At 36.5% G+C, this 13,486-nt stretch overlaps 1 protein-coding gene across 3 annotated transcripts in view; it reads right to left on the reverse strand.

The window, feature by feature from the left end:
* LOC150093698 (kielin/chordin-like protein) overlaps positions 1-13,486 on the reverse strand; it is a 1,333,292-nt gene that overhangs the window by 741,057 nt on the left and 578,749 nt on the right. For all 3 annotated transcript variants that reach the window (XM_090412628.1, XM_090412627.1, XM_090412629.1), the window contains 2 exons: positions 12,757-12,850; positions 4,319-4,569 (listed from right to left, as the gene is read on the reverse strand). In XM_090412628.1, the coding sequence (XP_090268754.1) occupies positions 4,319-4,569; positions 12,757-12,850 (345 nt within the window). The remainder of the gene's footprint in view (positions 1-4,318; positions 4,570-12,756; positions 12,851-13,486) is intronic.

Raw genomic sequence — 13,486 nt, forward strand, 5'->3', positions numbered from 1 at the left:
CCAACTTGAGTTTTACATGAAGGTACTAAGGAATTGTTGGTCACTTTGACTGCATTGTTTAATAGATGTCTCGGCTCTGGGATTAGTCCCAAGGGGGTAGAAAGAGGGGAAAAGAGTTCCATTGCATAAAGGCTCCAAGACTGATGTAGCAAATTACTGACCAATCAGCATATCAGCAGTTGTTGTCAAGGTATTGGAGAAGTTGGTCAAGAGCAAAACAGAGGCATGGATAGAGACAGAAATGGGATACTGTGTGGGGGACAACCTGATTTCATGAAGAATAGCTTATGCCTCAGTAACTTGCTCATATTTTATAATATAGTGACAGGTGAACTGGATAAAAGTAATGGGATTTACAGTGATACTGCAGACATTGCAAAAGCCTTTGACAGGATACCACATGGAATTCTAATTAATAAACTGCAGCAGATGAGAATGGATATAGGGCTGGTGAGGTGGATAAGAGGGTGGTTAATGGAGAGATATCTACTCTCTGATATAAAATATTATTCAGTAGTAGAGTCTATAAGAAGGCCTGTGACTAGTGGCATAACAAAGGGCTCTGTTCTTTGGCTGCTACTATTTAATTTGCAGATTAATGATATAGGAAAGGATCTGAGAGGAACTGTTCAGTTATTTGCTGATGATGCAAAATTGGGTGGAGCAGTAGTTAATATAGATGATGTTAAAATTTTGCAGGATGATTTGGATAGACTGCCAGTCTGGGTGAATGAAAATGGATGTCAGTTTAACATAGCACAGTGTAAGGTTATGCATTATGGGATGAAAATATTACCAGCTGTATACCACATTGATGGAACTGTACTCCAAGAAACACTGATGAAGCCAGAGATGTGGGAGTGTTGGTAGATAGGGAGTTGAAGTTTAGAGGGCATATAGGAAAAGTGGTTAAAGCAGCTCATTGGATTACTTGGTTACTGAAGAATACTTTGACAAGCAGAGATAACCAAGTTATTATTTCTCTTAGCAAAAGTGGCTAAAGCAGCTCATCGAATTAGTTGTTTACTGAAGAGTACTTTGACAAGTAGAGACATGCAGGTTATTCTTCCTCTTTATCAAGCCTTGATAAGACCCCATCATGATTACTCTATATAGATCTGGTCAACTTGGTTTCTTGATGAGGAAGAGGTTTAGAAATTTCAGCAGCAAGCAACTAAGATGGTAGTAGATCTGTCGAATGAACTTTACAAGAACAGGTTAAAGATTTGTGGGTTACAGAAATTGGTTTACAGGCAGAAAGGGGGTGATATGATTGAGATATAAAATTACTGAAGGGTTTTTTTACAAGATAAATTCAGTGGAAATTTTTTAGAACAGATCTGGTGGTGGTGGGTGAACTAGGCTCCTTGGAAACTGAGGAAGCGTGGAGTGTAGTTAGCAAGGGTGTTAATACTAGATTTTTTTCTTAGAGAGTGGTGAATGAGTGGAATAAGTTGCCAGAGTCATCTGTTGTGGATACCATGACTGTGAATAAGTTCAAAGCAAAGTATGATAGATACTGTGCAAATGCTGGATAGTGCTTGGCATGATATTTAGGGCATCCCTCAATGAGCCTAAGGACTCCATGGAGTAGATGATAATAATATGTCTCGCACTTGCCAAATACTGTCGGCCTATAATATGTTAGTATTAGCAAACAAGGTGGACTAAGTATTAGATAAAAACCACAAACACAAAATTATATCAAGCTACTTCAAGCCTCCACTAAGCAAGGTAACAAATTCTCACAATGGACAATGAAAATCATCTTTCACCTAAAGATATACACAAATATCCATGCTCACAGTAGAATACAACCAGGTCTGTTTGCCAGTGATACTAAACTGGAAAAGACAATGGTCAATACACAGACCTGGTTGGGTGAATGGTTAGCATATCCTCCCACCAACGAAAAGGTTGTGAGTTTGAATCCTACTGTGATCATGGACATTTGTGCATGTTTTTAGGTGAGAGATGAATTTCATGGATCAGTATGAGACCACACTATACTAACATACTATAGGTTAAGAGTTTTTGGCATGTGGGATTTGCATAAAAAATAAAAAGGATATTTGTCCTCAAATCATTCCATTACCATTCATGGACAAACTGAGCATAGTGGAGAACTCTGCTCCCTTGAGACTCCATCAATGCCAAGACTAAGGGCATTGCCATTTCTCTTGCACCTTTGGGTAACATTGTGATACCTTAGCAAATCGCAGTCTATATTCACAGTGAGATTTCTTAACATCCTAAACACCAGTTCATCTACTTCTCATATTAATTCCTGTCATATCAGTCACTGCATTATCTCCTCCTGGATGACATGAACTAGCTAAGTGATCACACAGTAATTCAACTAATTTTTTCTGCTTCTTCTTCCTGCCATCAGCATTCATTAAAGTCATTCATCCATAATCATTCTTGCTTTTCTTACTTTTGGTAATCTTGGCTAATTTACTCTCGAAACTTGCTTTTTCTTCCCTAACTAGACTGATCATGCTTCTTGCTAGTTTATGCATGATATTGTTCATGAGTTTGCTAATCATTTTTCTCCAATAACCACAATATATATTTTTTCATCTCTAGCACAATGATGCTAGTCATACAAGTCTTCTGAAGTTTTTAATCTGATACTGCCTTCCATAAATATCCCTTGACCCAGCATTAATAACACCCTTCCTTTGCAATTTCTTATGACATGGCACTGGTCCAAGAAGCCCTCTGAATTTTTTTAATCACCAGCTTTATAGTTCAACGTATACCCCTTAATCAAAAATTTCACATGCTCAGCACTTTTCAGTCAAGAATGCATTGTTACTCCCATCAGTCAGTCAGTCAGTTAGTTAGTTAGTCAGAGGCAAAGTCGCTACCTCACTTGTGGACAAATTTTTATATGTTGAATGTTACCAGAATCAACACTCTCAAATCCTAGGTCCCTATTCTCACATGCTGTTTTAGATAAGTGTTTCTCAGTGGCTGCAAAAATTCCATTTCCTTTTTTCCACTGTCCTTTCCTCCTCCTTCCAATCTGTCACCATAACTGAAGTTCCTCACAATGATCATTCATTCTGTGCTCATTCAATGAGCTAATTTGCTGAATACATGTCATCCTTTTACATTAACTGAACTATTAACTGGACGCTATATAGTTGTTAGAAGTTTTTTCACTTGGTTATACTATAAGTTAAAGTTACCAAGAAATTATATACTTGGTTTAATCCTTTATCCAAGTGTAAGTAAACAAAATTTGCACCTGAAGTATTTACAGGACTGGGACAACTCATATAGGGAAGCTAAGACTTCACATCATTTGCTTTAGTATCAATGTGAAGTCTTAGCTTCCTTATATGAGTTGCCCCAGTCTTCGGGTGCAAACTTTAGTTGCTTACACTTGGATAAAGGATTAAACCAAGTATATAATTTCTTGGTAACTTTAATTTATTGCAACACTATATACAGTACTTTATAGTGCTGGGTTATCTCACACTAGATAGCTTCTTTCAGCCCTACTTTCCTGCTGCTGCTATAATTATGAATGTTACATTTTTTTACATTTGTTTATGTTTGTTACATTCTATCCCTGTAACATCACTTTACTCCAATCAACTCTTACTAATGCATATAATTGATGGCCAATCAAGCTAACCAATATCAAACACTTCCTTATTTTGGTTCCTATAGTAATAACCAATATCATAACAGGACAACACCCTCACATTCCTCTGTTACACAATCTGTAACATTTCTACTGACTCTTTCAATACTTGAATCATATTCACATCTTTCTTGTATATTATACATGTATAATACTATACATTATGGAAAGACCACTACCCAAACCAGTTTTGATTCTGCATTACTTCAACCTTGGTATCTCTTCTGGGTCTCCCACTGATGAGACCTTGTCTATATGTCTCCCACTGATGAGACCTTCATAAAGGTCAAAACTGGTATGGTCGTGCCCCCTTCCCATAATGCATAGTATTATATAAATCCAAAAGGGAGAGGGTGCTTTGCATTATGAGATACTAAGGCAAGTGATGTGAAGTCATTAGTCTCTCTGTACAAGTAGTCCAGTCGTGAAGTTACTTAAATGTGCAAACATTGTTTGCTTATACTTGGATAAAGGATTAAACCGAGAATAGAATTTCTTGGCATCTTTAATTTATACACATTCTGATCCTCTACTGCACAATCTATTGCAAATCCATATTCACTTCATCAGTTTTCTTTTCACCTAGTCATGCTACACGTATAAATGGAAGGTCTGTAATAGAAAAAAGCAACAGTACTAATACAGATTATAAATTGTTACCTGACAAGCACATATATCACATGGCCCATTTCTCCATCGTGAACCATGATAGTGATTTCCACACATACCGCATTGTGGACAACACTGATCAGACAATGTTATAATGCTGCGTTGATCACACAGTGGTAATGGAGGACAACTGACTGATGAACATGAGACATTTCCATCTTTGCAAGAGCATTTTAAGCATGGATTACTAGGATGAACAAAAGTTATACCATTTGCATATATTTGCCTTTCCCAGTAACATTCTGAAAAAATAAAATAAAATAAATAATGAGACTACATTTATATGAAGTAAATGCTCTTTACATAAAGCAGTAATGTATCAACTAAATGACTAATGGAAAAAGAAAAGAAGGTAGACAGTTCAGGTAATATACAATAATTGATTATCTGAATATATGAAGATTTTGTAACTACTTATTCTTAGATAAATGTTGTGAGAGGTTTTTTTTTTCTTTTTTATAAATTTTCTCCTCCTCTACCATTTGCTACCACCCATGTTCATGTGTTTCAGAATGTTAGGTCCCACCACTACTTTCCTCCTCAAACAAATAAACAAACAAAAAAAGAAGATAACATTTTTAAACAAATATAGACAGACATATTTTATATAAATACAGGAATATATAAACATTCTGAAAGTATTTCATGTAACTCCAAAAGTTTGATACAAAAGTATAACTAACTAGACTTTTCTGCACAATTTTAAACTCAGTACTCTGTACCGAAATCAATCCTTACCTCCAGGATATAAAACTATGTTCAAATTTGTGCTCTTTCTAATAGATTTAAAAATTCAATTAATGATAATTTAATGTCAATAAAATGTTAATGTGCATAGCCATTACTACTAGTATGCTACATATTAATGCTTTAAAGCCCCGTTCCATTTTAAAAGCCAAACTAGTCACACTTCTTCAAACAGAGAATGTTTGTACATTCAAAATCTCCAGATGAATTTGTTTCTGTTTTTCTAATTTCATAACATGGAGGTATGTGTTCTTGTCAGAAGGAAAATTCTATTACCTTCATATGAAACCAACTAACTTCGCTGCATCCAAAAGAGGATATGAGCCAAGTCTTTCTAAAAAAAAAAAAAAAAGCACATACAAAATTATTTTTTGTTATTGCAACTACAAAGGACTAGCTGCAATAATTACAATAATTAAATAGGATTTTATAACTAGGATCAATCAAGTGAATTCTATGTATTTTGAGTTTTACCCTTTTCCTCAAATTTCCCCAATATTTTGCAAAAATTTACTCAAAAGGATAAAGCTAATAATAATAGTAAGTACATGTTGAATTTCAATACAGGTCGTAAAGTAGTCATCAGTAACATAATGTTCAAACATGTGGATATGTATAAATTCGCATGAAGAGAAAAAGTAGTTTCTGGTCTCTGGAATACTGAGTATGAAGAAAGGTTGAGAAGATGCAATTTTCAGAGTCTAGTGAATAGGAGGAAGAGGGGTGATATTATAGAGATGTATAAGTTGGTAAGGGAATTGTTATAGGATTAATGTCAAAGAGGCTTTTTATAACATAGTGGAGATGGGGGAGAGAACAAGAGGTAATCTCTGGAAGCTGTGTAAGGAGGACGTGAGCAAGAGTATGAAAAGGTTTTTTGCATGGAGAATTGTGAATGATTGGAATGCACTGATTGAGAGTGTGGTGTCTGCAGAGAATTTGAATATGTTTCAGGCAAGGTATGATGAACTCTGTGTATGACAAAGGGAACTCATAGATGAATCTTTGACTCCATGGGGTTTTAGGATGATGATGATGATAATAATAATAATAATAATAACAACAAACATATTGAAAGAATGGACAGTTAAAGACTACCCAAAAAATATCCAAAATGCTGAGGACAACACAATGAATTCTGGGAATGATGCAGAGGACACTGACTTGTAGAAGTAATGAGATTCTGGTTCCATTGTATAAGGCTTTGATTAGGCCACATATGGACTACTATTGTGCACAGATTTGGTCACCAGATTTTCAAAAGGATGAAGAGATGTTGTATAGGAGAAAGAGGGGATGATGTGATAGAAACATACAAGTTGGAAAGGGGTTGCTATAGGATTAATGTTGAAGAGGTATGTTATTGTTGACAGTGCTATGAATAAAAGTAGATAAATAAATAAGTAAAATGGATGAAAGTGGCAGTATGTTAACTGCTGCAGAAGACATTGTTGAAGTAGTCAGTGATAAATTTATAAGGGTGTTTGATCCTGATCAGGGTAGAATCATGAGGAAATCAAGTGTAGAGGACATAGGAGGGGATGCCTTAATTGTGAGTGAGCAGGAGGTATTTGAGGATAAATAACCTTGATGTCAATAAGGCAATAGGATTTGATGACATATCACCACACATCTTAAGGGAATGTTCCAGGGAATTGGCAGTAGCATTGGCATGCCTGTTCAATAAAAGTCTTACAATAGCACAGGTTCCAAGGGAGTGGAAGGAGGGTAAAATTGTTCCACTGCATAAAGGTGGTGATAAGGCTGTAGCTTCAAATTATAGGCTGGTCTGTATATCTGGAGTTGTTGTGAAGGTCCTGGAGAGATTGGTGAGAAGTAGGATACAGAAATGGGTTGATAACAGCAGTATTCTCTGTGGTTATCAGCATGGGTATGTTAAGGAGAGATCATGTTTCACTAACTTACTTATGTACTATAACAAGGTGACAAATACCTTGGACAGAGGAGATGCATATTCAGTGGTGTACTTAGATTTTGCAAAGGCTTTTGATAGACTGCCACATGACAAGCTGTTAAATAAATTGAAACAGATGGGATTGGATAACAGAGTTCTGAGCTGGATCAGTGACTGGCTGTCGGAAAGGTATTGAAAAGTTGTATATGGGGGTGCGGTATCCCAAAAGAGAAAGGTCACTAGCGGTGTGCCACAGGGGTCAGTTTTGGGGCCATTGTTGTTGAATTTCTATATTAATGATATTGGGTTGAGTTTAACTAGTGATATGCAGCTGATGCAAAACTGGGAAGAGCAATGCAGAGTCAAGCAAATGTAATGGCTTTACAGAAGAAGGACTTGAATAGATTGCATGAATGGGCAGGTAAATGAAACTATTAGTTCAATGTTGCAAAATGTAAGGTTTTGAGATTTGGTAAGTAACAATGGAATGCAAAGTATACACTTGGTGGAGAAACTTTAATGGAAGCAGAGGAGGTGAGAGATCTAGGAGTGATGGTTGGCAAGGACCTGAAATTCAGGGGCCACATTGCACCAGTTGTGAAGACATCACATTGGATAATGGCAATGATGCAGAGGACCCTGACATGCAGAAATAGTGCGGTTATGATTCCATTGGATAAGGCCTCATATGGATTATTGTGCACAGAAAGAGTACAGAGAAGATTCACAAAGATAGTCAGTGGTCTTTGGAATGTGGAGTACAAGGACAGATTGAGAGAATGTAAGTTGCAGAGCCTTGTGAATAGGAGGAGGAGGGGGGAGATATGAGTGAGACATAAGCTAGTCAGGGGTCGATATGGAAGAGATTTTTCATAGAATGGGAGAGAGAGGGTGTAGAACAAGAGGCCATTGCTGGAAATTGTATAAGGAGGGTATGAACAGAGGATTGAGGAGTAGGTTCTTTGCATGGAGAGTGGTTTATGAGCGGAATGCATTGTTTTAGTGTGCTGTGGGTGCAGACATGTTGAATCAGTTTATGGCACGGTTGGATGAGCATTCTGTGCAATAGTGTGTACCTCCCATGATGTGTCTCTGACTCCATGGAGGTCAAATGTTAATAATAATAATAATAATAATAATAATAAAAGTCATGCAAAGATTAATATTAGGAAAGTTACAAAATGCTAGAAGCTATCAAAAAAAAAGATTAGAAATAGAAGAAAGAGGAGTATTCAAAGGAATTAGAGATGATAAATGTGACATAAAATTGAAGATAAAGATATTCCAAGTGTTTACAGAAATTACTTTGAAAAACTGTTAAATGAAACAAACAGAGAGAGAGAGAGAGAAGGGTGGGTTGGGAAAAACATATTAGGCAAATGAAATCAGGAATACGTATTAATGCTTGAAGTAGAAAAAGGATCGCAAACCTGAAATGTGAAAATGCAATTTGAGTATATGGTATTCAACTAGAATTCAACTAAACACTGCAAGACGTTTATATATATAAAAGTTTTATAATGTTTCATATACAGTATTGCAGTATATACAGTATTTTATATATATAAAAGTTTTAGTGACTGCACCGATAATGAGGAGCTCTAACTTATAGATGGTATTATGAGTTACCATAATGCCTATATAAAAATGGAAATAAAACCAAATGTTAGAATTACAGAAGAATTTTACTATATTCAGTTATCCAGATAAGAGCCTCTTCTCAGGTATGTGGGTGCATCTGTGGAAGAAAAATCTGAAGAAGATTTAGCTGCTTTAAGACAAACAGGGGTCTGATACTGACTTTTGTCAGTATCAGATTTTCACTTCAATACAAACAGTTAAAAAATCATGGGAATATAACAAGGATTTCTACTTAGACCTGTAGGTCTAGAAAAGGTAAGAGAAAAGCTGTTCAAAATGCCATAATTACACGGTATACTCTGATGCTACATCAAGCAATACATAGTCTATATTTAAATTTTAAGTTAGCAGTTAGAAATGAAGGAGAAGTAATATTTAGTTTAATAAAAAAAATCTATAAGTTTAACCACCATCTAATTGTTTATATAACTGATTAAAAGTCATCACAGACTCCCTTGCTTCACTCTTCGTCAACTTCCACAGATGACACTCATTTTTCACCCCTACCATGTTATTTAAGAACCTCCATAGCTCAGTCAGTACAGACAAAGCTCTTTAGTTGGAAAGACCTAGGTTTGATTCCTTTGTGCGAGGCACCTTTAGGAGGTATTTTTGAAGGTGAGTTAGCTGGTCTCGTATGGAGGATTTTTTTTTCCCGAATCTCAGGTTTTTCTTCCCTCAAAACATGCAAACCAGTCCATGACTGTTTGCATGTTTTGAAGGAATCTACATCTACAGACATAAATACATAATGTAGGTCAAGGAAGACAATGAGAAACACCTTGTTCCATAATCATTATTTCCAAGTAAAGGGAATAGATGGGGACCAGGAGATGTTTAGACAGCTAAGTTTGGCAAGAAGAATGATTGTTATGGGAGATTTTAACTACAGTAGTATAAATTGGAGAGAGGAAGATGCATGTAGCAATAGGGGAATGGAATTTCTAGAATTCTTGAGGGACAAATGTCTAAGGCAACATGTAACAGAGGGAACAAGAGGTTCAAGAGTTTTGAATTTGATTATAGCATCAGAAGAGTTGATAATAACTAAGTTGACATCTCTCCCACCAGTTGGAGAGAGTGACCATATGGTTTTCACTTGGAAAATGAATAGACATGCAGGAGTATCAAAGAGACGGGAACGTATGTGGAATTATAAGGCAGGTGATTATAATAGACGTCAACTTCGGGAAGTTTCATGGAGGGAGGAATTGGAAGGGCTGGATATCATTAGTGCATGGGAAATTGTAAAAGAATATTTGTTAGCAGCAATGGTAAGTTGTACACCACGAGTGAAGAAGAGGACACAATTTGGAGTAAAGTGGATGACAAACAATATTAAACCGGAATTGCATGCGAAAAAGAGGTTATGGAAGAGATATAAGGAGACAGGTGAAGAGAAGATGCATGAAGAATATAAGACACAGGCCAGAAGAGTGACTAGTGCGGTAAGGAAAGCGAAACTGGAATATGAGAGGAGATTGGCTCTAAGATCCAAAGAAAATCCTAGGGAATTTTTTAGCTATGTAACCAGTAGGAGGAGAAATGACTGTGGAAGAATGATATTGTGGGATAAAAATGGGAATAGAGTGACTGATGCAGAGGACATAGTGGAATTGTTCAATAAACACTTTATTGGAGTATTTCATCCTGGAGGAGTCAGTTTTAATGCTAGAGGGATTAGGCAGTTTCAAGGTTTAGAGGTACAGGAGGAGAGTGTGCTTCCAATATTGAGTACTCTGGATGTCAGTAAAGCTGTAAGACTGGATGGTATTTCACCATGAGTTTTGAGAGAATGTGCTAGGGAACTGACAGTGCCTTTAACCTTGCTTTTCAATGAAAGTCCGGCTTCGCCAAAGGTGCCCAGGGAATGGAAGGAAAGTAAGATAGTGCCATTGCATAATGGTGGTAACAGACTGGAAGTGTCTAATTATAAGCCAGTCTGTGTGTCATCAATAGTTGTTAAGATCTTGGAGAAAGTAGTGAGGGACCGTATACAACATTGGGCAGATGAGGGTGATGTTATCTGTGAGAGTCAACATGGATTTGTGAAAGGGCGTTCTTGTTTTAGCAATATGCTAGCCTTTTATAATAAAGTTACAAGAACATTAGATGAGGGAAAGGCATATACTGCTATTTTCTTAGACATAGCGAAGGCATTTGACAGGGTGCCACATGATAAGCTGATATTTCAGTTGCAACACATGGGTCTGGATGTCAGATTGGTCAACTGGATTCAGGATAGGCTGTCTGATAGGTATCAGAGAGTTGTGTATGGTGGAGCAGTTTCAAGGAGGCAGAGGGTTACAAATGGGGTCCCACAGGGCTCAGTACTAGGACTTATATTGTTTAACCTTTATATCAATGACATTGCCAGTGGATTGCAAGGGGATATTCAGTTGTTTGCGGATGATGCGAAGCTGGGAAGGATTATTAGTAATAGTGCAGATGTGGTAGCCCTGCAAGAGGATTTAAATAAGCTAGATAGATGGGAAAATGAATAGGGGTTTCAGTTTAATGCAGCAAAATGTAAGGTCTTGAGGTTTGGGAAACATCGATATCGATGGGATGCTGCATACTCTATGGGAAGAGTTATACTGGAGGAAGTAGGGGAGACAAGAGATCTGGGGTCGATGATTGATAGGATTTAGGAGTTTTCTATCTTCACATATTGTGAAGATAGAAAACCCCTATCTATATAAGGGTTTTCTATCTTCACAACCACCTTTGCAATATGTCCCCTAAACTTCAATCAATGATGATCGATTGAAGTTTAGGGGACATATTGCAAAGGTGGTGAAGGTAACACAGAGGATTGCTGCTATTATGAGAAGGACACTGACCTGCAGAGATAAGAGGGTTATCATTCCATTGTATAAGTCTCTGATCAGACCACACTTGGACTATTGTTCTCAGATTTGGTCCCCAGGATTTGAAGGGGATAAATTAACTGTGGAAAGGATACAAAGACGGATGACAAAGATGGTTTCAGGACTGTACAGGCATAGTTATGAGGATCGGCTGAGGGAATGTGGACTGCAGAGTTTGGTGGATAGAAGAAGCAGAAGTGATATGATTGAGACTTTTAAACTGTTGAGAGGTGGTTACAGGGTTGACACTGGGGAGTTCTTTCACTTGGTTGAACAGCGGGAAGGAGTGATGACAAGAAGCCATCCCTGTAAGTTACGAAAGGAAACTGTGAGCAAGAGGGTAAGGAGTGGTTTCTTTGTGTGGAGGGTAGTTGAACCGTGGAATGCATTGCCTGATGGAGTGGTGGGAGCGAGAACGGTCAATGAGTTTAAGGAGTGGTATGATAGACTTTGTGTTTCTTAGGGGGGGGGGGGAACCTCCCCTCGATGAGTCTTGACAGACTTTATGTTCTTAGGAAGGACCTACCACGATGAGTCTTTTGACTCCATGGAGGCCTGAATAATAATAATAATAATAATAAAGTAGCATATTGCTATCCCACCAAGCATAATTTTGAGGACAGAAGATGTATTATTGAAAAATCCTTTTCTATCTTTCCTATAAAATTCCTCTACCAACTTTTATGTCCCCATCTTCTTCCCCTTTCCAATTCCCAAACACTCTATTCCAGACACCTTCAAGCTCTTCCTATATTCAATATTTTCATCGTTCTGATATTACCTTAGGTATCTTTTGTGGCACTCCACTTCTATATTTTCCTGAAAGCTAGCTTAGACAATCAAATATGTGTATAATGCTCATATCTCACTTTTGCTATCCTTACAAACCAAGTCACTTGCCTTGCCACAGTCAAATCTACTACAAATTATATCTTCTAAACAAGAAAGCAATATTTTAAATTTTCAAGAATTTTAAGAATTTTTGAAATTCTTTGAAATCATTCCATAAAATGACTATGGAATGACTTCAAAAACTAGATGGATATTGGATAGAGAGCTATGCAGACACACATCAGTACTGTGAATAGGACAATTTGGATTACACAAATAAATAATATAACACAATGATTCACTGTATGTTAGTAAAACAGAAGTAAAGAAGAATATACTGTAATATTTAAAAATAAATAAAAATAAAGAAGTAAAAGAAGATACTGTAATATTTAAAACTTGAAGAAATAAGCAAACTAGTTTACCTTCACATTTTGGACAGCATCCAGAAATCTTCACTGGATGTGTACAAGTAGAAACCCTTCCACAATCGACTCTATGACAAATTACTTGCCCATGCTAAAGAATAACCAAAGGAAAAAAAAAACTAATAATTTAAAACTTCAAACATTTTATAATGTTTGGTATAATAAAATAACAATTTGTAGGTTTATTATTATCGTAATCATATCTGATTAAGATAATGACATCTGCATGTCAGAATACAATAGCTGAGGCTCAAAGTAACATGCATATTTTCTAGAGAAGGATGCCCAGAATGTCTGTCCATCCACAGTACTAATGTCATTGTCATACTATAAGTTTACTCCCTTTTGTGGATGTAAATCTACAGTACATCATAAAATATAAATGTGATGGTGAAAGAAATTCAAGAACTGTCAGGTTATATACTAACTAATAATAGTTCAAATAATGCCTGTTTAATGTTGTGGTAATGTCATTATGTACAAGAATGTATTTACTTGTTTTAACTAGACTTCAAAAATAAACACCAAATGTTATACATTGCCATTCTGGATAATCTGTGTTACTTCTATCATAACCATATGGAAATGAACAACATGATTATTGATAATAATTATAATTGGCCCTAAGATCCAAAGAAAATCCTAGGGAATTTTTTAGCTATGTGGCCAGTAGGAGGAGAAATGACTATGGAAGAATGATATTGTGGGATAAAAATGGGAATAGAGT

Source organism: Typopeltis vanoorti, chromosome 23 (genome assembly GCF_054136105.1).
Source record: "Typopeltis vanoorti isolate ZY-2024b chromosome 23, IOZ_Tvanoo_1.0, whole genome shotgun sequence".
Lineage (NCBI taxonomy): Eukaryota > Metazoa > Arthropoda > Arachnida > Uropygi > Thelyphonidae > Typopeltis > Typopeltis vanoorti.